Raw genomic sequence first — 24,386 nt, forward strand, 5'->3', positions numbered from 1 at the left:
TTGGTTAAACACTGGAATAGGCTCCCCAGGGAGGAGGTTGAGTCACCATCCCTGGATGTGTTTAAGAGCCCTTTGGATGTGGTGCTCAGAGATATGATTTAGCAGGGGGTTGTTAGAGTTAGGGTACTATGGTTAGGCTGCGATTGGACTTAATGATCTTTGAGGTCCTTTCTAACCTGAGTAATTCTATAATTCTATGATCCTTCCTGCTCAGAGACGCCCTGCATCAGGGAAGGCAGGAGAGGCAAAAGAACAGTGGTGCAGCAGCTGGGCCATACAACAGGGACAATCAGCTGCAGGCAGGTCGCAGGTAACACAGGCTGCTATTTAGGGCAGTAGGCTACTGGAGGAGCAAAGTGGTCACATTGCACGGCTGGGTTTGTTCATGCCTGAACCCTGCGAAGTCATCTTTCCCCTCTACAGGGTAAGCATAGAGTCTCCATGCTCTGAGTAGAGCTTTTGCCCAGCTCTAGTTGGGATCAGATAAGAAACACAGGCTGCAGTGGTCTCTTGGGTCTCAGCTAGAGCTCCTTTCCCTCTCACCCAGTGTTTTATCAGAAAGACCGCTCCCTATGCCACTTGGTGTGATTTCAGTTGTGCCAGTATCACTAAGTGTGAAACAACTTCTGTCACCAGTAATGCCTGTCTGCCTTGTCTTCTCTTACTTGTACCTCTGTGTGCAACTGTCTCATCTGTGCTGTGACATGCTGTCATGTAAACAATGTGTCCTAGAGTTAGCAAGGCAATTACTTGCCTCCAGCAATTGCTTGTGTATAATACTCAATTGTGTGTTGAAGCTGGTTGAGAAACAACATAAATACACTGAACTGTAAGTTCAGGCAGGTGCTGTTTTCAGATGGATGTTGTAAGGCCTCCTAGCAGCAACTGGTGTTATTTAGATAATATGTGTTTCGGGGGGGGGAAGTAAAGTGCTTTTTCCTTGTCTGTGGGAGCAGAGCTGTATTTTGTTCCAATTTGGACGCTGGCTGCATTGTCTGACAGGGAGCCCCTGCCTTGGAGAAGATTGCTGGGCATTGTGCTGGTTAAAGAGCTCACTGAGACATCTGGGGCAGAAAGCACTGTCACAGTCACACTGCCAAAGCACTTGCAGGGCAGGGGGAGATTCATGGCCTTGCACGGGGAGGGGCATGGCACGGGTGTCTGAAACTGGGCTCGGGTCACCTGCAGCTCTGTCCAGCATGGGCTGTGACCGTGGAAATCTCCTGCAGTATCTTCTCCATGTATCCCTTGGGATATAGATCTGAACAGGTGAACAGATCTGACGTGGCACTTTTAAATTCCCCCAAACCTGACAAATACAGCCAAGCTTTTGGAGACACTGTGTTCAGTGTTCTGGTAGATGTCAGTTAGCACCACTACCAGCCCCTCACACCTGAGAACTGCCCTCTGCTGTTCTCACAGGAGATCAGTAGCAAGCACCTGTTTATTTTACTGAGGGCAAACTCAGAAAAATGCTTTTCCTATGGCAAAAAGAAGCAGAACCCCAAGTTTCCAACACTTTACGATGCTAGATCTGCTCAAGCACACATTTGTCACAAACTATCCCCTTCTCAGGCTGGTTATGCTTGTTGCTCCTCTCTACAACTTTTATACAGGATTAGCTCAGGCTTTGTATCACAAAATAAGTTTTTCCCAAATGAAAAGATTCTTAGTGAGAGCTAGTGTCAGCCTCAGAGCTGATTTCTTGGCCTCCAGCACAGGGAGCTGGCTGGGGAGCATGCGCTCTGCCTCTTCTACAAACACTTAGTAGTGGGAGTTGATGATAAACCAATAGTACTCAGTCATACAGGTTATTAGAAACGAGGGAAAAGGGAGAAGCTGTCATCATGTGATAAACCAGCTGATAACAAATCAAGATAAACCCCTCCACACATAAAAACAAGAAGCCCCATACTGGGAGAACATTTCACAGAGGTGGGATTTCAGCGGGTGCAAAGGCCTAATCTCCCCAAGTTTGGAGACCAAGGGGTGTGTTAAAAGGAACGTGGCAGTTTTTTGAGAGAATGTTTGCAAGACACAATGCCCAGGCTGGTGGCCTGGGATCAGAAGTGGGAAGTACCAGCTGTGGCCACCAGCTAGGTGTGTGTGCACTGAGTGTGGCAGCAGGCAGCCAGAGGGTGCCAGCCCATGGGTGTGGTGAGCTCAGCCCGCACCCTGCTTCTCAAGAAGCAATGCCAATGTCACGCTGATAACACAGCGTGGTGTTCGGTGACAAGCCTCTGACCTCAGCTCATGCTTCAGAGCCTGGCTTCATGAGGACATGCTGCAGCAAGTCACTAGGAGAGCCTGGGCGCCTGGCAGCGTGACAGGGCCATACAACGCAGGGCATCACCCAGCAGTTCTGCCTGGGGCCGCATCCTGACCACCGCCATCCCCTGAGGACAGCAGTCATACTCAGCTGGCGTGCTCACCTCTGCGTGCCCAAGAGGCCCAGCAGCCTGAGGAACGGCTTAGCAGAGCACCAGCAAGGCTGAGGAGCCTGAGGCCAACTGGGCTGTGCTGCCTGAGGAAAGGGCTGAGGAACTATCCCAAATGACCTGCTGGCTGTCATTATTTGCAGGCTCCCCTTTTGTGAACAGGCACCAGAAATAGCAGCAAATGGTTTTCTCAGAGATAGAGAAACTACACGTGCACGTGAACACATATTGCTCTAATGCATCAAGCCAATTAGGCTGTTCAGACATGTCTAGGGTTCCTCAAACAAAGCACGATCTGGAGTTGTGCACAAAGGTTTTCAGAGCAAACAAAAGGGCAGAGATTTTCCTTAGTTTCTTATGGAATAGACATGTGTTATATAAATGGGATTTGGCATTCTTTCTGAATTCTTGCAGGAATACAAAGGTTTTATCAAAAAGCCACAAAAGGATTTGCCCTGTATAGGCCCAGAAGAGGCCATTCCTGTGTTCTCCACCATAGCAATTTCCAAAGTAGGAGAGAAAATCAGGTCTGAGAATGGCACTATCAAAAACACCATGAGATGTTCTGGCAAAGACAAATACCAGGCAGTGTCTCTACTGAATGAAATAAGTATTGACATTAATATGGAACAAAGTAGGACGTGACAGTCAGACCAGCTGTAATCTCTGAGTCTGCGCTCTGCCTTCTCTGCCGTCTAATATGGTGCCATGTCCTGTGTTGGGAGGACATGATGCAGTAGCTCTGTCATGCAGCATGCTTGCACATCTAGGAAAATGCAAAAGAAGGCAGAAATTACGAGCTACTTTCTTCTGTCTCCTCCTCCAGTATACCAGCTGTTTACTGTCATGTTGTTATCAATATCCTGCTGTTGTGTAAGGTCCCTCTGGGGACACTGTGCTTATGGGCATACAGCACCTACTGAATCTGTTCAGTGTTGCCACAGCAAATAAATGCTACTGTCTCAGATCCTGTGCATTTTTAAATGTTAAACAGTTCTTTTGGAATGGGTGATGGGGCAGCCTGGACTTTGCTCATGAGGAGGGAGTTGAAACACCTACGTAACATTGTGTTTGTCAACATTAATGCCTAGGGACAAAGCTGATCTCTGGAAATCTGAGGTTGGACAGATAAAACACACTGTAATCCTGTTAACTTTCTGTGGGCTCTGAATCACTCAAATGGGAAGCAGAACTACTGAGAGGCCACTCCTGACCTGCAGGTGATGACAGGAATTGAGCTTGAGGGAGTCCTGCCCCAGGACTGATGCTGAATGTGGAAGTGTGCACCTCTGCTTAGCTCAGTGCCACTTTGCCTCCTGGTTGCAGGCTGCAGACCCAGGCCTTGTCCTAAAAGTGTAAGAGCATGGGGCAGTCATAACCGGCATCTCTCCGTATTTGCATCTTTAGAGAGGACGTGGGGCTTCCGTTCTCAGCAGGCTCCCAAAGCTTACCAACCTAATAGCTGCTATACAGCTTATCTAAGAGGTGTATCTCTGGTCTAGGTTGCTATTCCCACCCTTCTCACGAGGCCTTACCATTTCTGCTCTCTCTACCTGTCTTATATCCCTCTCATCATTTTTATACAGTGGAAGGGAAAGAATTGCCTCTCTACATTTGCACTGTACATCTTATGCTAACCTTTCGTTCTCTGTAGCCTCGCTAACAGCAGCAAGTTGGAGCTGTAAATATCTGAGCACATCTATGATGTTAACTTGTTAACTTCTTAAGGAATGGAATAGTTATTTAGATCCCTTAGATACTTGCAGACTTCAGATATTTTATCTCTGTCTATCTGCTTTACGCAGATAACACACACAGTTCTAGTGATCCTATTGTTTAGCCAACCTTACTGTCAGTCATCATATATGAATGCAGCACACTAGTTAAGTATTAATTTCCTTTCCTCCTGGATTTGCTTGAATCCTCTCTTATCTCCAACCAGCTAAGGACTTAGTGCTACTATGTATTCAGATAAAGGACTAAATGATTAACAAAACTTGACAAAGTCAGATTTCTTCTACACAATCTTCAAGTCTTTCAAAAGCCAACTTCCCCAAGGCAAGCAGCACTTTCATTAGAGGAGGCCAGTCAGCAGCAGCTTGGACACGATTTGCTCTCAGGGTGGAAAAGACAAGCTGAAAAGTCTTTCTGTGCCTAAGGTGATGGATTTGAAGATGCAGCCAATTCAGCACATCGGCATGCATCTGTACAGAGTGTGTTTTTTAAAATGGTTTACTGGCATCTCCTTTTGGAAAAGAAGAGCTAGGAAGTGCTCCTCACTCACATGCACAGTGACTAATATTGCTGTCTCTGTTGTTCTCAAAGCTGCTTTTGCACGGTGAGCTTCAGGATCAGCTTCTTGCTTCATTCAGTAGAGAACAAAATAATAATGAGCATGCAGTTCCTCCTCCATGTGTTTCTCATCCACTCTTGCTGGCTCAGGTCCCTGAAATGTTTTATGAGCTTTATGAAATTCAGCATTAGGCGGCATTAAAACAACCTGGATCCTCGGGGCAAGGAAAACAGCATCCTAAGGAAAGTAATGGAGAAACAGAGCTGAAAAAATTCTGACTGGTGATTCAGCTAGACAAAGCCATGTCTGTGTTGATTGTGTAGTGGCAAGACCTGGCCCAAATGGAACGCTGGACTCCAGGGAACCCCCAGCATCCCCTTCAAACTGATGTTTTTGCAATCCTGTGACTCAGGTTGTGAAAAGGAGAGAAGAGGCCAGAACCTTTAGAAGATAGAGGTACTTAGCAACTTCTCCACTCTGTGTGCTGTGGGACGTGCAAGATGTCTAGTGTGACCAGATTCTGTAAGAAAGGAGCAGTGTTCAAATTAGCCTCAACTGAGAATGATTTGGAGTTGTTAGAGTGAGTCCAGAGAGGGCCATGAAGATGATCAGAGGGCTGGAGCGTCTCTCATATGAAGAAAGGTTGAGGGAGTTGGGTTTGTTTAGCTTGGAGAAGGCTCTGGGGAGACCTCATTGTGGCCTTCCAATACCCGAGGGGAGCTTACAAGCAGGAGGTGGATCGATTTTTACATGGTTTAATAGTGATAGGGCAAGGGGGAATGGCTTTTAACTAGAAGAGGGGAGATTTACATTAGCTGTTAGGAAGAAATTCTTTATTCAGTGGATGTTGAGGCCCTGGTAACGGTATGACAAAAAATGAAAAATGCAGTGTTTGACATGAAGCTCTCCTTAGGTGTGCTGTGAGTGTCTCATACCACAGCCCTGGCCACTGGTTTTTGCTCCTGTTTAGGCAGAAATCTGCCTCAGCAACTGTATGATTTAAATGAACTAGGTCAGTAAAACGATACAGTTGGAAAACACTTCCTTCCTATTTCTTTGCTGCTACTAGCTTCATTTGCAATTTCCCTGCTGCGGTCAGAAGTAAGAGGGCAGCGGTGTCACACCATGTGCCCAGAGCAAGGAAGAGCACTTGCTCTTCTTCCCAGACTTACCAGCTGGGAAGGAGATGAATTCTGAGGATCATAAGCCCAGAAGCCCAGAGGAGGTCCCAAAGATTGTTGCTTCAGAAACGGGATGGGGGAAAGCCAGGGCCTCCACCTGGATGCTTAAGTTGTCAGACCCGCTTCCTTCCCATCCCTTGGGTCTCCATTTCTATTCTGTCAGGGTACGTGCAGGCACCAAGTGGAGAAGCAAGTTCCTGATCAGAGCAACTCATCTCTGCTTCCAAGCACACTGTCTGTTTTTTCACTGTCCCAGGCACACGATGAGGGGCTGCCACTGCAGCACAGTGTGGGCTCCGTGGTGTTTAGGATTGAAATACACTTGGACACGGAGAAATGTGCATGCTTGGTGAAGTAATAGGGCAAAAGTCTTCCATGTAGGCAGATTTTCCTTGAAGGAGGAAGTTAAAATGCAAAGAAAACAAACTCAAGTCCACTTCTGCCCCACAGAGTGACTGAAAATAACATCCTTATTCAGCATGCCTGCATTGTGAGTGTACCCATGGCCTTTGTCACACCTCTTTCAGTACCCTCACAAACCCTCCTGGCTCTTGACTCCTGCCAGCAGCTGCATAAGGTACAGGTATCCGTTCTGCCCACTGCATCGGGATGTCTGGGGGCAGGCAGGTATCAGGAGGGGGACAGGTGAACCTTTGGAATTTTTATTGCTGGTATTTACTGGGTAACCATAGGCATGCTTCTGCTTATCTGAGCTTTGGACTCATCCAGCAAGAGCAGTTGTTAGAAAAAAATGCAACGCTGTACAAGAGCTGCAGAGTGCAGTCAGGTTGGAGGTAATTAATACAGTGAGTGACTTGACAGCACTGATATAAGTTATCTTTACAAACCATAAAAGCAGGGCCTTTCCTGCACTCACACCAACACGGAGGCTGGGGCGGGCGCGCTCGTTTATAATGAGACAATAGTGCTTGGGAACAGGCGGCTGCGGAGAAACAGAGACGGCAAACCGGCGTAAAGCCGACCGTCTCGCTTTCACACGGAGCGAAAATACGAGAGGCGGCCGACGGACAGCGGCGACCCGGGGGGCTGCGGGACCGCCGAGGGGCACACAGCCTCGGAGGTGAGGCCGGCCGGGTGGCGCTCTCGGAGGACGGCACCGTCAGGCCGGTCCATGCCCCAGCTGACGGGATGCCACCATACAGAAGGCGGCAGGGAGGGCAGCGGGAAGAGCGGGGCTGCCGCCCACCCTGCAGGGGGGAGCTCGCGGGGAGACGCCCCGACCCCGACGGCCGTTTGGTGGCTGCGGCAGAAAGCGTTTACCCCACTCCCACCCCTCCGTCTCCTCCCTCCCAGGGAAGGTGCAGTGCTACCCGGCGCAGCCCGTAGCATCCCCGCGCTCGGGGGGCTCCGCTACGCTTCCGCGCCGACTCCCTCCGCTCCCGGCCCCCGTAGCGGGGGGGCGGCCCGGCCCGACGGCACCGCCCCGGGGGTCGCGCAGCCGCGGCAGATCGAGCTGAGCTGAGCTGAGCTCAGAGCTCCCGCGTGTCGGCGGGATTGCATGACAGCTGCAGGCACGCTCTGCCGCCGCCACTTTATATAACCCCGCCGTCCGCACCCGCTTATAAAACGCCGCCGAAGCAGCACCGCAGCTATAGCTTCGTGTCCGCTGCACGGAGCGCCGCGGGGTCTGGAGGTAACGGTGCGGGCTGTCTCACTGGGGCTCTGTGCTGAGCGGGGCTTTGAGCGGGGCGGTACCGGCACCGAATCGCGGGGTGGTGCTGGGGATGGGGTGGCCGTGGACGAGGTGCAGCTGCCGGAGCCCACCTGTAGCTTCTGCCGGGCCTTTTCCACCTTTCTTTCAGCCTTCTTTTATCGTTGCCTGTAGCTACTCGGTTGTTTAGCTTGTCACTGCTTATCAGTAGCTTTGCAAAAGCATATATAAAAGGGTTTATGGCGTTGTAAACAGAAAACCTGGCTCTCTGGAGCAGACGTGAGGTTTATAAGGCAGTCAGATGTTCAAAGGTCTAACCGGGTCTTTGCCCTTGATGTCATGGTCTGTCCTATTTCTTTTTTCCCAATGTGTTGTGCAACCTTTCTCATACATAAGCTGCCTTGTGCTGATGTAACCAGCAGCTCTTTCATACTTCCCACAAGCATGGCTTTCCCAGGAATGACGAGCCTCCGAGTATGGGATTGCATCCAAGTTAAACAACCCTTGCATCCTTTCCTCCTCTCTCTGCCTCCCCGCTGCTTTTCGTTTACTTAAACAGAAATGAAAACCTCTGCAACTCCTTGAGCTTACACAGAACGGTTGAGGATGGCAGGAGGCAGTCTGGTTCAGCCTCCCTTGCTCAGGCAGGGCCACCTGATGCTCAGGACCATGTCCAAATGGCTTAAAATGATAGGAGAAGTTTGGAGCCTTTCTGTCTACTTGCCTGTCTTTCTGTTTGTTTGTTTGTTTGCTTGGTTTTTTTAATCTGGATTTTAGAGCTCTTGTTTCCTCCAAGGATGACAATCTCACTTTCTGAGAAATGCTCTACTTGTGCAGTGTTTGGTCTTACTGGTTATCACCCTCTCATTCCTCGGAGGAAAAAAGTGCAGGCAATAGAAAAAGGATCATCTGTGGGTGCAGATGGAAGGGAAGGTGTTGCTTGTGGGATACATCTGCCTTCCCTCAAAGCCCAGCTAATCAGCAGTGGGAGTTTTTGTGCAGTGTTAGTTTTTTCTCCTTGCTCTCCATTAGCCTGGTGACAGCCTTGGCTTTCCACAGAGTCACTAACATTGTAATTTCCCAAGAAACACGTTTGTGCTGGCAGCTAAAAGAGAAGTAAATGATTAGTCTGCTCTGTGCTAGTGTAACCTGTTGTGCTCAATTTCTGGAAAGGGTATGTAGTGTTGCCTCTTCCTTGCTGTGGCTGCCTGGAAAGGGGACAGCAAGGTTTTTGACTGCAAAGACACCCGGCTAAAAGGCAGGGTGTGAACTACAGAACTTAGGGGCTGCAGGGTTTCCAAGTTCTCATGCAACAGCTTTAAACTTTTGTAAACAAGTGATGGGACTCCTACTTGATCTCTGCAGAGAAGGACCTGGAGGTCCTGGTGGACAACAAGTTGGTCATGAGCCAGCAGTTTGTCCCCGTGGCAAAGAAGACCAATGGTATCTGGGGGTGAGCATGGTCAGCAGGTTGAGGAAGGTGATCCTCCCCTTTGACTCTGCTCTGGTGAGGTCACATATAGAATACTGTGTGCAGTTCTGGGCTCCCTAGTTCAAAAAGACGGGGATCTCCTAGAAGGAGTCCAGTGGGGAGGGGCATGAAAATAATAAAGGGTCTTGAGCATCTTCTATATGAGGGGAAAGGCTGAGATACCTGGATCTGTTCATCCTGGGGAAAAGAAGACTGAGGGGGGATTTGATTCATGTTCATAAATATCTGAAGGGAGGTGGGAGCCAAATGGATGAGGCCAGGCTCTTCTTGGTGGTATGTAGTGATAGGACAAGGAGTAGTGGCCTAAAACATGAACAAAGAAAGTTCTGCACTAACACGTGGAAGAACTTCTTAACAGTAAGGGTGGTGGAGCAGTGGAACCAGGCTGCCCAAAGAGGTTGTGGAGTCTCCTATGGAGATATTCAAGACCTGTCTGGACGCCTACCTGTGTAACCTGCTTTAGCAGCGGGCTGGACTCCATCTCTTGAGGTCCCTTCCAACCCCTGCAGTTCTGTGTGATTATGTGATTGATCTCAGTCAGTTACAGCAATAGAAGGAGAAGCAGCCCCTTGGCAAAAGAGCTCTCTTGCTAGGTCACTACAAATAGAGTCATTGCTAAGTGCTCGTTAATGGTTATACTGATATTGATACACTACTTATTATACAGGGGCTGATGCAGAGGCAGGGAGAACAGCTCCTTCCCTTTGCTGTTTGCATGTCCTCCCTTCCAGGTACTCCATCCCAAGCTGCAGAAGCAGCTTATCTGTCTGAATCAGGATGGTTTGTACATTTCCCTGTGGTTGCAAACAAATCCCATATTTAATTGTCTGCAGTATACATTTGTGCTTTGCTTTTCTTCACTGTATGGTGTATGAAGGGGAGTAAGTATATTCTGTATGATGGAAGGGAGCTTCAGAGTCTCTTTAGATTAAGAGTAGCAGCGTGCATTTGGAGTCCCCACCATGTTAAGCAAGACAGTGGTCATCAGGGATGGGCTTTTTTTTCTCATTGGATTTTCTTTGAGCCAGTGTCTCTTCTTCAAGAGCATCCATGCCTTGTTCCTAAAGGTTGCGTGTATTGTTCTAAATGTTCCTATGCCTTTGGGAACTGCTGGACGTCTTCCAACACGGATGTCCATCCCTTCGGAAACTTGGCACATGTAAAGATTGGAATGGTGTACATGAGCTTCTCCAGGACACCTTCTGCAGATCTTGTCTCGTCTCGGATCTTGTCTCATTTGTCATCTTCTGTGTGTGTTTTTGTGTTGTTTCAGTAGATGGGAACTGCTCAAAACAACAGTCACCTCAGAAACCCTCATGCAGTTGAGTTTGACCTGCGTAACAAGGATGTGATGGCGGACACATTTGATCACAGCGTCATTTCTGTTGGAGAAGAGGAAGGAGCAGACAGTTTCCAACGATCTCTTCCAACACGAGATTCTCTCCGATCACCTCGAGGCTCCATTGTGAGTTTCCATAACATCCAGTACTCCGTTAAGCAGTCCAGTGGATTCCTATGTAGACGGAAGACTGTGGAAAAGAAGATCCTTCATAATGTTTAGTAAGTTCTTGCTTAGCCAAAATACCGTGGGGTGGAAATTAATCTGCTGCTGTGAGTTGGTGATGTGATTATTACCTTCCAGACCCAGCTGTACTGGTAGAGAAATGACTGCCCTCCTGCCAGTCTGCAGTTCATGTGAGCACTTGCTATAACATGTTTTAGGCATAAAAGTATGGAGTATAACTGGAGCAGCGTCAGTCACTGATATAATAAAATTAGGACCAAACTTGTGTGAACAGTGCTGCCTGAAGATCTGAGGATTTCTTTAACTATGGTCTGAGTTATGGTGGGAGGAAGTGAGTAACAGAGAGCCGTTGTTTCTTTTTCAGACCCAACTCAGCAAGAAGACAACTCCTATTCTGTATTTTGTAGGTTACTTTTGATGCACAGCTCTAATTCTGTTCTGACTGGCAGTTTGGGACGAGAAAGGAAAATGCTTTCTGATTTCAGATTTAAGAAGGCTTTAATAATCTTGAAGTTTTCCTTTCAACAGCATTTTGTTCACACCTTACCTCTACTATGAGCCACATGTGAACAGTCTCCCATTTGGAAATAACTCTTTCCTTCTTCCAGTGGCATTATGAAGCCAGGCTTGAATGCTATCCTGGGGCCAACAGGGAGCGGCAAATCTTCGTGAGTACTTCTTTTTGCTCTTCAAATGGCCAGTCACCTGTTCAAAGGGGATGTGGGACAGTTAAGGCTGGGAGAGGATATGAGGGACCCTCAGGCTCAGACTTTGGTGTGCCTGTGAGAAATCTGGTGATGCAGTTTGACCTCACATCCTGCCCCTCTGATGTCAGCTTTGCTGGCGTTCTTGTCCTGCATTTGTGCCACACCCATCCTATCTGTGGTCTGTGTTACTGTCGTCACCTTTGATGGTGGCCTGAGTTGAGATACCAGGGGAACAGGAGCGACTTAAGCTCAGGTGTGGGCTCTGCTCCAGACCTGTCACGGTGTAGAGGTGGGGGCAAACTCTGTCAGGGGTGGGAGGGAGGTTGTCACCCGTGAAGCTGCTGCAGCAAGACCTCCTCAGAGATACAGACCACTCTGATGGCTGCCAGAAGTAGGGTGTGGTGTCATTCTGTAGGATACCTGCTGTAGATCATCCATCACCCAGTCTGGATGTGGCTCGGTGGTAGGAGTGCATGTGCTTGGTATCAACGGATGAAAGCACAGAGAATACTTTGCAGGCTATTTCCAGCCAGTACTGACGCTGTTTTCTCTCTTGTGTAACCATAGTAAAAGAGTGCTGCGTCACTCTTCCTTTGAGAAGGTCAGGGACAGGTGAGTATGGCCAGGGTTCACACAGGTGTGTCTTTGTTGTGATCCTTGATCTTCCCCTCTAGGAGACTGTCAGGATGTTTCCAAGAACTAAGCTCCAACAGGGCAGTGTTCACTGAGCTAGCAGACAGTCTGGCCTCTAATTTGCAGTAAGGAGAATCCAGGCATATGTTAAAACAAAACGACTTTATGAAATTAATATTTAATCCAGTCTTGTTTATGCCCATTTGGATTAATTTCCTTGAGATCAAAGTAGTTTCTTCTGTGCTCCATTGGCTGGAGAGCAGACTGCAGCTGCTTGGCAGGGTGCTTTTGTGTGTGTGTCTGAGGTTAGCTGTTAATATGGAGCCTGAGCTAATGTCTGCAGGGGGTTGGCAGCCGTGAGGGTCTGAGTACTTCGGAATTGCTGTGGCATACCTGGCACATGAGAATCCTGCAGAAGGCCCCAGAGTAGAGGATGCCCCTTTGAGTGCCCTGTGTTTGGACTGCAGCAGCTGTAACTGCAGTGCTGACTTGTGGTACTTGCTCAGTTGAGATAGAGCAGTTGTCATGGCAAAGCCTAATGCCTGGTGTTTGTCTGAAGTCTGCTAGATGTGCTGGCTGCCAGAAAGGACCCAGCAGGCCTGTCTGGAGAAGTGCTCATAGATGGCATCCCACAACCTCCAAACTTCAAGTGCATCTCAGGATATGTTGTGCAGGTGAGTAACTGCCTTCAGTGGAGGCTGGGAGCCCTTAGGAGGGGTAGCATAGCATAGACTTTGGTGGAAAGACTTTGAAAAATCTCCTCCCTGAGAAGAGAGGAGGGATTCACTGGTGGGGAATGAGAGATGGCGTCTCCTCTGGTGAGTAAGTAGGGCTGTGGTGGGACAGGAGCGGCTTCTCAAGAAGAAAGGTAGAGCTCTGTCACATAAGTTGAGCAAAGCGTGAGCTATTAGTTTAGATAATATTTAATGATCTGTACAGACTTAATTTGGTAACAGATGTTAGTGTTTTTCCTGTGATTTGAAAGGCAGAGGGTCAAACTGCTTACTCCAAGTAAAGCATGAAGGTGTTGGTCCTCCTAAAGCCACATGTTGTGTCCAGGCCACTGTGTTTGTTCTCTGGGGCTCTGCCCTGAAGTTCCAGCAATGACTTTAAAAATAAATTAAGTTTAAAAAAAAAAAAAAAGTTGCATGGTAGGAACCTCTCAACACCTAAAATGTCTTACAAAACTCTAAAGCAGCCCTAGTTGGCAGAAGTAACTTCAAGCTCTTAGATAATAATTCTAGGAAGTAAGTAGATCCTTGCTGTTCTTCCTCTGATTCTGGCTGGCTGAGGCAGAGCTTTGTTCCACTCGGACAGGAAAAGCCAGCTGAATCTGCGGAAGTGGGTGGGGGCCTGGACCAATAATAGACCCTCAAAGCCCTGGAGAAGCTGAGGATGGGATTCTTGGCAGCTGTATGAACTGCCAAATGTGAAAACCATTCAGACTTCTGACTGCAGGCAGATAGGAAATAGGCAGTCTTTCTGAAAGCTGCCAGCTGAGGGGCTTTTGAGCAGACGCATAAGACTGATGCTGAGACTTCATCTCACAGGGCAAAGATCCCTGAATCCTCAGTGTTTCATTAAAGGCCAGGAAGTTTCTTGCAAATGGCTCCAGTTTGAGACATCTGTCTCTCTGTTGTCAAAAGCAAACAAACCAAACCTTGAAATGATGAGCAACTAGGCTAGATGTTAAATGGCTGTTCTCCCCTCCCACCCTTGTGTGCTGTTCCATAGATAACGATGATTCCCTTGATAAAGATGACTCAGAGTGTCAAAACACACCTGAAGGCATAAATGCATACATCTGTTTTATGCAGATGAGCCTATAGACCTGCTAAATCATGTGTTACAAAACTGTTGATGATCTCTGCACTCCTGCCTTGCAAATGAGGATGTAATTCTACAGATTGGAAAGGTACCTGATTAACAGGCATGTTTCTCAGCAGTTGTCCAGTGCTGCATCCCTTCTACCACTATATGGTGGAATGAAGAATTGACTCAAATACCAAAGCAGAGGTGATGGAGAGGCATGGAGTTCTCGATGGAACTAGTGTCAGCTCTGTTAGTAGTTGTTCCTGGTTGGCGTAGGCACATGTTTGTCAGCTGGATAGATCTGTTTCATAGTCAAAATGCACGACTGCTGAAGCTTTGTTGGATTGTGGAATAAGGTCTTGTGCTTAAGAGGAATGGGTATATGAAACATGGGAAAAAACGTGGGGCATCTTGGTGCAATAGTTTTGATTTTTCTGAGGACCAGGGAGGAGGCTGCGAGGAACTTGTTGGCAGCTGGGCTCAGCAGTTGCATATGACCACAGCAAGTTGCAGCTCATAAGTGGGAACTGAGCAGACTCGAGTGACTCCCCGAATATCTCCAACCTGAATGCTGAGCACTAGCAGTGAAAACTCCCTGCTCTGCCTTCCTATGCCTTGTAAGGAAAATGCAAGATGATGCACTGTGCAGTGTGTACTCTTGAGCCCAAAAGCATGCTGAGGTGGTGCTGGGCACAAGCTGGGAGCCTGTAGAGCTGTGTTTTCCATCTGACTGCTACAGAGTGACCCTGAATTTTGTGTCCTGTACATTTTGAAACAGGAGTTCTGACTTAGTCCAGTTTTCCCTGTGGTCCACAAACAGCTTATCCAGTAACTACCACTACAGGGACTCCGGTGCCCAGTCAGGTAGCTGAGAACAAGGCTTTCACTTATCTTGGTATTGCTTTCAGGATGATGTTGTCATGGGCACAATGACAGTGAGGGAGAACCTGCACTTCTCTGCTGCCCTCCGGCTCCCCAGCTCCATCAGCTTTCAAGAGAAGGAAGAACGAGTCACACAGATAATTGGCGAGCTGGGATTAAGCAAAGTGGCTGATGCTAAGGTGAGAATACCCATCTTAGAAATCCTACTGCTACTGGAAACTAAGCTGCTTGGCTGTGCAGCATGGAGTATGTAGTACAGCTGCACTGAGCTAAGCAGGAACCAGACAAGACCATACTGCACACATGAAATGAGTCCAGAGGTATGCGTATTTGTTGTTAAAAGAGGAAGACTTGGGACCATGTCCAATTTGTTTTATAAGCAGAGGGAAAACAGTTGCCTAATCACAGCACTTTGGAAATCTACTTGATAACTTCCTGGCTTTGTAGGACAAGACGAGGGAATTGTTTTTACAGCACTGACAGCTGTGGGGAGTGGGAAGCTGGGATGTGATGGAGAAGTTTTGTGCAGACCTTATTCCTCCTAGCTGCATTTCTACTCTTAGTTTACTTTCCTCACTTGGGCAGCAGGTGAGCTACCCATGAGAGTCATTCCTGGATACCAAAGTTACCTTTGCTCTGGCCTTGTTATGATTCTTGTCACTGTCATCCTTGTTTGTAATGTCAAAGTTTCTAAGCACCTCTGAAGCTGAGGCTGTCTGCTTGCTGCTCCCCAGTCCCTCACAATGCTGTTTGAAGTCAGCCCCATCATCTGCTTTAGCTCTGTTATGGAACTGCTGAAGGGCTGCTTTTCATAGCAAAAATGAACACCATAGCAAATCTTTGCAAATGCCCAACTTCTGCTTGTAGGTAGGAACTGAATTGATCCGTGGAGTGTCTGGAGGGGAACGGAAAAGAACCAACATCGGGATGGAGCTCATCACAGAGCCACCAGTGCTTTTTCTGGATGAGCCAACAACAGGCCTTGATGCCAGCACAGCCAATGCTGTCCTCATCCTCTTGAAGAAGTAAGAGTTGGTTCTTCAGGGCTCTGCTGGAATTTCTGTGTTTATTATACGAAAAACAAATGCTGCTATGACCGAGTAGTTACAAATTTTTTTAAACAGTTAGACTACTAGACTTGTAAGTGGTAGTAGACTCTTTATGTGGGTCTTGTCCAAAGCTTATTGAAGTTGACGGGAATCTTTTGACAGCAAGGATTGGATTGAAGCCCAAAAAGCAGATGTGGCTTGGACAACTTCCTTTTGCCACAGGGAGGGATGGATTGTGAGGTCAAACCTTGAAATCATAATCTCACATAATGAGAATGAATTCCTAACACTTCTGAGTTTGTGGCATGTGTAATTTTCCTGAGGGAATGTTTTACTTTGCTGCTTGTGGATAGAGGGTCTTAATCAGCAGGGATACTTTTTGAACATCAGCGCTAAAGCACTTGGAAGTGCATCTGACAGACCTGAGAGAAAACTGGTTTTGACTTTTGTAGAGAGTAAGTCGTCAGCAAAAGAGTGAAGTTGTAACTGGCCAGACTTCCCTAGCCTGCTGTGTAAAGCCTGGCAATGCCACTGAATGCAGTAGGATCTCATCTGTTAGTCAAGTTGAAGCTTGCTACAGAAAAAACATTAAGGACAGTTTAAATATAGCAGTGGGCTTAACCTTTGCTAGCCACAGAGAACATCATACTCTGTCTGCCTGAACTGTAGCAACAGACTCTTGAAATGATGCTTGAAGGTCTTGCAGGCAGTATCTGACACAGTGAGGAAGAAGAGGGAACTAGAGCTTTATTGGGCCTTACTTGGATTTGGATGCTTACTTTTTGCTTCAGCTAATGTGACGTCTCTGAAATGCGAAGTGTGATGTATTTGAGAGAATTTTTGTTCCTATTTCAGGCTCTCTAGAAGAGGCCGAACCATCATATTTTCCATCCATCAGCCCCGCTATTCCATATTCAAGCTGTTTGACAGTCTGACATTACTAGCTTTGGGTAAAGTGCTGTACCATGGTCCTGCAAAACAGGCCCTGGAGTATTTTAGTTCTATTGGTAAGTCTTCTGTGCTATGAGCAAAGGTAACCAGCTACTGAGTTTGAACTGCGGGCGGGTTCTCATCCCAGTGTTGGATCAATCTCTTGTGCAGTTTTATCACTGTGATACTAGAGGTTGTAGATAAATGATCTTAACAGTGTTAGGTTAGAATGGGGGGGAGAAAAAAAGAATAAAAGGAATGTGGAGTGAATTTCCAGTCTAGTCTAGATGCAGTCATAGGAGCTGTGCAGTACAAGTATGTTGTGTGGGTTTTTAAAATGTATTCTTTTTTTTTTCCCCTAAGGATATGAATGTGAGCCATTTAACAACCCAGCTGACTTCTTCCTTGATATCATAAATGGTGATTCAACTGCTGTGGCAGCAAGCAAGGAAGATCACAAGCCTGCAGACACAGGAAAAGGTAAACTGTCAAGGAGAAACTCACCAGTGGCTTTTGTGGAAGGGAAGCTACATGTGGTGGTGGCAAAGTTTTACTCTCTGTTTGCTCCAATCTAAGGACACTTCACTGTCTTTATTTTTTCGCTAACAGATTTACTTTGCTTTGGACTTCTTTAAATATCTCAGAATAACTTTAAAAGGGATTTTTTTCTTCTTTCAATAATATAGGTTAACAATGATGAATATTAAAAGTCTGTAAAACATGTAGGAAAGACAGAAAAACTAGAATTGCTTATTCCCAAGAGACAGCTGAGTGAAGACATGTTTCAGTCATGTAAGGAACTTCTGTGGAGAAGAGGGCAGATAGACATGGGAGTAATGGATTGTTGTGGCAGCAAGAAATACTAGAACTAGATATGAGAAACTCTTCTAGCAATACTGTGACTGAAATACTGAGAAATATTTTCTGGGAGTGCTTTCATTTTTCTGTGACTGAAGGGTTTTACATGAGTATAAAGTGTTTGTAATGGTTCCTTTCAAGGACAGGGAAATGGATCAAAGTAAATCATTGATTTCACTAAAATTTAGTGGAGGTTTTTAGTAGCTTTTTCTAAGATTGTGGCCATAACTGTGTCACAAAGAACAGGTGGATGATGAGCTAGGTTGGATTAAAACTGCAGGGAAAACGTCTCATTCCAACTACCCTCTTAAGCTCAGAGCTAAGGCTTGAGTGATGAAAATTCTGTAGCCATTCCCAATTATATTTTCATCTAGCCTTTGGAGTGGACCTCTGTTGATGGGCCATATCTGAAGGTCAGCGCTCATGGGGTGTCACATATCTTGTCTTTATTACTTAGAAGCGAGCAATGAAAATGGAAGAGTAGAAGAGAACATGTCCATCAGTGTGGTAGATACACTACACCAGAAGTATCTCAACTCCAGCCTATATGAGAGCACAAAGGAAGCACTGGGGAAAGTGGAGCGTGAACAGGGAAGGAAGAAGAAAGTATCCAAGAAGGGGCACGAGATTACCTATGCAAATGGGTTCTTCACACAGCTCTATTGGGTGTCCAAGCGTTCCCTGAAAAACCTCATTAGGAACCCACAAGCCTCGATTGCACAGGTAGGTAACAATTACTAGAAGTTTCCAACTTCCTCTGCCTTCAGTCCCACAGTCTGCAGTTTGTAGAACAGACTTCTGTTATCAAAGCCAGCCTGGGGAACAAGAAGGTCATGTGCCACTACCACTCAGGTTGTTGTCTTTTGGAAGAGAATCTCCATTCTAGTTCAGCAGAAGTACTACTGCACTGAATATTAGGGAGTGGGGAAAATGCTCCATTATCTGGCTCACATGGGTGGCTTCCAGAGTGATATTCCTTTTGTGGCTCACTTGACATTTCAAGCTGGGCTGTTTGTAGTATGCTTCTGTTAGTCTTTACTAGCCAAAGAAGATCAGAGGAAGAAAGAAAGGGAAAAGGATAAACTGGGAAAACTTGGCGTAAGGCTTCTAATAGTGTTCGTGTCATAGAGGTCAGTTTGAGATGGATGTGAATCTTAAACCCTGTGTATACCCTAATGACCATCTGGTGACTTGTACCTATTTATCCATCTAAAGGACTCTTGTTTTTTCCATCTTCTTTTCATTTGTAGATTGCAGTGACTGTAATTCTAGCCTTGGTTGTGGGGGCCATTTTTTTTGGAGTAAAATTGGACGAAAGTGGCATTCAGAATCGGTAAGTTTGGCAACCCACACCTGGCTTATTTCCTTGTCTCTAGGAGACAGGTTTTGGCCACAGGGAAGGCTTTGGGCTCTGCCTGGGCCGCAGAGGAGAGTTGGGTTCACCAGCTCAAATGCACTGCAGAATGGTATTGCCAGGGGTCCTGGGGGACTGCAGTCCCATTGACCTTGCACATATGTATGAGGGAGATGTGCACGGTGTGACAAAGGAATAAACCTGGCTTTGCAGATAAGATCTACAGTTGCACAACTAAATATCTCCATTCTGAGGGTAGATGCAGAGGCCTGCTGACTTGGTGTTGGCTGTTTCCTCACTTCTGGACTGCTGTTTTGCTTTCTAGGGTTGGATCCTTGTTCTTTGTCACCACAAACCAGTGTTTTTCCAGTGTCTCTGCAATTGAGCTGTTCATCAGAGATAAAAAACTCTTTGTGTAAGTAGTGATTCTCTTAGAGCCTCTCCTGCCCTGCAGTGAGGGGAGGGAGGGATATCTTACAGGCTAACCAAAAAGATTTCTGCCTGACAGAACTGGAGATTTCATTTCTTCTTCCAACATCCGAGTTGAATAGAAATGCTAAATGAGTCTGTAAAACAAGTAGCTGAAATGCTAAGAGGTGATGGAAGGAGGGGAAAAGTAAAATGCTTTTACTTGCTTGCTGAGTCACAGTTTACTGAAAAGCGTCTTTTCCATTTTTGGTAACAGCTGTTTTTGAAGTCTGTGTGGGAATCCTGCAGACTGTGAACCCTGCCTCTCCTGCTGCTGGCAGGGTTGAAACAGTGTTTTGCAATGATCCCAGAGTGATAAGACTCTGCAAAGATGATGGGGGAGTTCTTGGAAAATCTTCACAAAGGATGATCAGAAGGGGTGCTAGTTGGCTTATAAGAGCTCTTAAAGAAATCAATTGCATCTATGTATATGCACGCATCTATATTAAATACATTATGGATGTGTGTGTATGTAAATAAGCATGTATAAACAAATGAGTACATATATATGTGTGTCAAAAATGTAGTTTGGAATAGCCTCCAGCTCATGGTATAAAAGAGCAAGCGACATATCCTGTGCAGAGGAAGTAGGAGAGTTGTGCCTGGAAAATGAGTGGTGTGTTTCTGTGAGGTGCTAGTCTGGATGTGTGTACATCTGCCCCTAGCTTGCTCATGCTTGGCATTTTCCCTAACAGCTGCTCAGAAATGAATCTCACCCATACAGACATTTTTGCCATTCTGTTCTGCTTATTGGCTGTGTCAGTGAGGATTTTGACACCTGACCACTTACAGAATCTTTTCGTGAGCTCCAGTGAGCAGCAAAGCAATCTTAGTGACATTTAATTGCTCTGTGAACTGGAGATGAGTTGATGTCCTTAAGGTGTTTTCCCATTCTTGGCAGCCATTCTTTCTTGGAAACAGTTGTATGAGTTCGCTTTGGATGAACTGCTTCTGTAGTTAATAAATCTAACACTTTCTCCTGCTCTTGTGTTCAGGTTTGTTCTTGAACAGTGTTTGGAGCTTTTTTCCAATATGTTGTTTAGCTGTCACGTAACTTTCCATGCATTTCACTCACAGTGCTCCTACTATCACTACATGGGCCTGTGAGTTGGCTCAGCCTTTGCTTTAGAGTGGGAAGTGATAGCACAGAGAAAATAATCAACTTTGCATGCAGAGGAGTCAGTGGTAGAAAGAACAGAAACTGACTAGGGATAAACCAGACACACTTACTGAGCTTGCTTCTGAAAGATGAGAGCTAAACCTGATGAGCTCTAAACCTGTGCAACTCCCCTCCTTCCTGTCCTCACAGCCATCAGTACACCAGCGGATATTATCGCGTGTCTGCCTACTTCCTGGCCTTGATGTTAGGAGATCTACTGCCCATGAGAACTGCTCCAGCCATCATATTCTCATGCATCACTTACTGGATGATTGGTAAGGAATCGATGCTTTCGTTGAACCTGCCATTGTTCAATACATTTGATATCTGACTTAGCCTGAGTTTAGTTCCTCTATCTATAAATTGAAACGGACTAAACCTTCAACTGATTTAAATGCCTGGCATCATAACTTCTGAGGAGTTGGGGGCAGAGGCACCAGCAATCTTAAGACAGGGATCTGCTTGTCCATATCTTTCGGTAGTGCTCGTGGGGACCCTTAGAGCATTCACAGCTGCTGCCAACTCCAAACCAAGCCTTTCTTCTTGCTTTCTGTGTCTTGTGTGGGAGTCCAGGGGTACCTCTTTGGGATTTGTGAAATGGCTTTTTATTGGATGTTTTTCCTTCTGCTTCTTGGCAGGATTTCAAGCTATAGCAGGCCGATTCTTCTTCTTCATGCTGGCCCTGGTAATGGTGTCCTACACTGCTACAGCCATGTCTCTGGCTATCAGTGCTGGGATGGAAGTGGTGGCTGTGGCCAATCTGCTCATCACTATTTGTTTTGTCCTGATGCTTGTAAGTACAGCTTGTAAAGGTGTGTGCTGCTCTGGTGGAGGAAACAGCTTTCAGAGAACAGATTTTTTTTTTTTTTTTTTACGATCCATACTGAGAGGACTGTCTCCTGTACCAAGACAGCCCTAAGCATGCTGAGAATCCACAGTCCAGTACCTCATCAGCCTCGTGCCTGCAACCTTATTGTTGCTGTAGTCAAAGACTTACCTCTGCCAGATTATAATCATAGGCATAATAGTATGAAGAGATAAAGAGATTCATCTATCACAGTGTGCCTATGTATCTGCTATAATGTCTGTGCAGAAATAGCATTGTTTGCAGTAAACTGAGTTGTGACTTATTAGTCTCTTGTTTTCTTTCAGATCTTTTCTGGCCTCCTTGTAAACCTCCCTTCTGTAATGGGCTGGCTTAATTGGCTCAAGTACTTCAGCATCCCTCGATACGGCCTTACTGTGAGTAGAATGTAGCACTGGTCTCCTGTAGGTAAAGTAGTTGCAGTGCTGTGTCTTACAGAAGTTTGGCATCACTGAAGCATTTTATCAGTTGCTGAATGTGGAAGTGCTCCTTAAGATTGCAGTTAGCCCAGGGCACCAGTGCAGGGGAGCCATTCACTTCTTGCCTGAAGAAGTGAAGAAGTGAAGAAGGGCTGACTGTCCCTCCTGTGCTTTAGTGCGCTGGTGCTGGGTTGTCTGCGTGCAGACATCTTTTCTGAAAATGCAGATAAAAGTGGATAAATGGGGACATGTAGCTGGCAAGACAGAAATCCATGGCTATATCACTGAAATATAACTCTGAAGCCACAGATTCAGCCACTAAACCGTCCTGCATGTTGAACTTGGAGCAAATCCTCAGAAAGGTAGTAGTTAAGAACTTCAAAATAAGGGCTGGGAACTATTTTTTTTCTGAGCCAGTTCAAACCTAAAATGTACATATGATTCCAAGACTGATAATGCATGTCTTCTATTTATCAGTTTCCTTTGAGGTGTTTCAGCTTTAACACACCAAATCACTATCTCTGGAAAATCTGACACCTTCCTCTTCCTTTAGGCTCTTCAAGTGAATGAGTTCAGAGATCTCTACTTTTGTGGTGACAAACCAAACGTTACAGTGTCTGTGGGAAATGCAACCGCTTGTCCACCAGTTACTTCAGGAGTAAGGTAAGTCTACCTCATGAAGGTTCTTGGGTCTGAATTGTAATGGCTTGCTTAAAGACTTAGCCAGACTACTTCAAAACTTTATATTGCTCACAGGATAACTACTCACAAGCCAGTCTCTTCAAGAATTTGTCAAAAAATAATGTGTTTATGTAGCCATTTACCCCAGAGTGAAGTAGGGATGAAACTTTTCCTAAAAACAGGCAGATTTGCTCAATTTTATTTTTGGTAACTTGGCCCTGGGTTATCAGTTTTCTTAAGCAAATCTGAGTGGAAATACAGTGTGTATACAACCACAGTAGCAGTGGGAAACAATAGGCTAGTGATCAGAAACATGCCTGTCCTTCAGAGTTCCATTGTAAATGGTAACCTAGTAGCAGGTACAGCAGAGAGCCAATTTCCGTGTTGGAAATACTCTTGTCTACTGGTGTACTGAGAGTCAGTGTTTCATGACATGTGGTAGAGAACTGGTCAGTTGATGCTATTGGAAGGAAGAGTACTAGAAGACTCGTGACAGCTTTTGGACCTCAAGCCCCTGCTATGGGCCTCCAGCAGTTGCTGTGTGAAACTAAACGAAACTAAATGCTTTTGTGCATATCACAGTTTGATGTGGTTCTGAGGCTTACTCAGCTTACTCAAACTGCTAGCTATCTGTAAGTAACAACTAGCACGTTATGGGATCATGTGAGGAGTTATGGGAACCGGGGAAACAGATATGTCCCTTCAGCTTTTCTTTTTTCATGATTAATGAATTAATGAGTTATTAAGTTAGTCTGTTTCTGTCACGTCTGCTTTGCAGTTATGGATAGAGGAATCTTAGCGCAACAGGAAAGTAAAAGTAACTGCTTGAAGACCTATGGTATCTTGCACAACTTAGTAAAACCAAATTCTGCCCCATGCTTTTTTGCAGGTGCTCTGGTGAAGATTACCTGATCAGCCAAGGAATCGCACCTACTAACATGGCAATGTGGGAGAACATAGTGGCTCTCTTATGCATGACTGTCATCTTCCTTCTCATTGCCTATCTCAAACTCCGGTTTATGAGGAAGTTCACATAAATTCCTGCGTTGCCTTGCTTTACAGCCTCTCAGGTCTTAAAGCTACAAAGCTTGCTAGAGCCTACCGGATGTTGCCAAAGATTTCAACTGACTTTACTGGACTTAAGATGGGAATCTTGCCCCATTGTTTTTGGAGCATGATCTCCATATGATTGTATGATTTTGTTTGTTAAGAAGAAATGTATTACTGTGAGATTTCATAAGTATTTTTTTTCTGTTAAGAGAATATATTTCTCATAATTCCTTAGCTACTTATCCAATTCTATATTGTACAGCTGCTGTGGCCAATTGGTAAAGGAAAGAGGCAGAAGGAAACCTTTTCCTTTGAAGACATTCATGCTTTGATATGTTGCCCCTTGTGAGTGCCCATCATACCTGAGGAGAGCCAGAGACCATTCATAGCGTGTTGGAGATGCATTGAAGTTGGAAGTCTGTAGGGAGAATGAACTCTAAGTGCCAGGCAATAGCGGTTATGCTTGGAGTTACTCCATGGAAGGTATGTCAGGGGAATAGGAGGAAGAAATGTTTTACTCAGAGGGCAGTGAGGCACTGCACAGGCTGCCCTGGGAAGCTGTGGTTGCCCCATCCCTGGAGGCATTCCAGGCCAGGTTGGATGGGGTCTGGGGCAGCCTGAGCTGCTGAGTGGCAGGGTTTGGAACGTTGGTGAGATCTAAAGAGCAGTGGAATGAGCCATAGCACCTAAGAGTGAGAAATATGATACTGTTGTAAGGTAAAAAATAATCTTTTTCTACGAAGAAACGTTTTTTCTTAATGAAAAACTGTATGTGCAGCAAATGTTTTTAGCAGACTTCCTCTTTAACAGCACCATCTCTGTATAGTAGGTCTTAAGGCTGCGCTGAAAAAGACACACAGCTCAGCTGTGGTAACTGCAGCGAAGCTTACCTCACTCAACACAGCCTGTCGGATGGCA

The 24,386-nt window shown here is 46.0% G+C and overlaps 1 protein-coding gene and 1 long non-coding RNA gene across 12 annotated transcripts; one reads left to right on the forward strand and one right to left on the reverse strand.

Annotated features, from left to right (window-relative positions):
- Positions 1-4,426: 4,426 nt before the first annotated feature.
- Positions 4,427-7,846, reverse strand: LOC112532676. Its single transcript, XR_003075879.3, has 2 exons — positions 7,698-7,846; positions 4,427-4,968 (listed from the first exon to the last, which is right to left on the reverse strand). It is a non-coding gene; the product is annotated as an uncharacterized LOC112532676 (long non-coding RNA).
- ABCG2 (ATP binding cassette subfamily G member 2 (Junior blood group)) lies at positions 6,398-24,250 on the forward strand. Of its 11 annotated transcripts, none has more exons than NM_001397253.1 (16): positions 6,398-6,489; positions 10,350-10,636; positions 11,210-11,269; positions 12,501-12,615; positions 14,662-14,814; positions 15,503-15,660; positions 16,540-16,691; positions 16,978-17,094; positions 17,930-18,195; positions 18,723-18,805; positions 19,152-19,241; positions 20,604-20,728; positions 21,092-21,246; positions 21,606-21,695; positions 22,291-22,400; positions 23,308-24,250. In NM_001397253.1, exons 2-16 carry the CDS (start codon positions 10,353-10,355, stop codon positions 23,453-23,455), a joined length of 2,106 nt encoding a protein of 701 aa, NP_001384182.1. In that variant the 5' UTR covers positions 6,398-6,489; positions 10,350-10,352; the 3' UTR covers positions 23,456-24,250. The 11 variants fall into 11 exon arrangements, with proteins under 11 accessions (NP_001384182.1, NP_001384181.1, NP_001315419.2 ...); NM_001397252.1 differs by having other exon boundaries at positions 10,353-10,636; NM_001328490.2 differs by lacking the exon at positions 6,398-6,489 and adding an exon at positions 6,850-6,993.
- Positions 24,251-24,386: the final 136 nt, after the last annotated feature.

This window comes from Gallus gallus, chromosome 6, assembly GCF_016699485.2.
Source record: "Gallus gallus isolate bGalGal1 chromosome 6, bGalGal1.mat.broiler.GRCg7b, whole genome shotgun sequence".
Classification (NCBI taxonomy): Eukaryota; Metazoa; Chordata; class Aves; order Galliformes; family Phasianidae; genus Gallus; species Gallus gallus.

Bases quoted from the DNA above. Each gene is read 5' to 3' on its own strand.
- ABCG2 (NM_001397253.1), top strand. From the start codon at position 10,353: ATGGGAACTGCTCAAAACAACAGTCACCTCAGAAACCCTCATGCAGTT. The intron at 15,661-16,539 runs GTAAGAGTTGGT...TTCCTATTTCAG, and splicing joins GTCCTCATCCTCTTGAAGAA to GCTCTCTAGAAGAGGCCGAA. The intron at 22,401-23,307 runs GTAAGTCTACCT...GCTTTTTTGCAG, and splicing joins CCAGTTACTTCAGGAGTAAG to GTGCTCTGGTGAAGATTACC.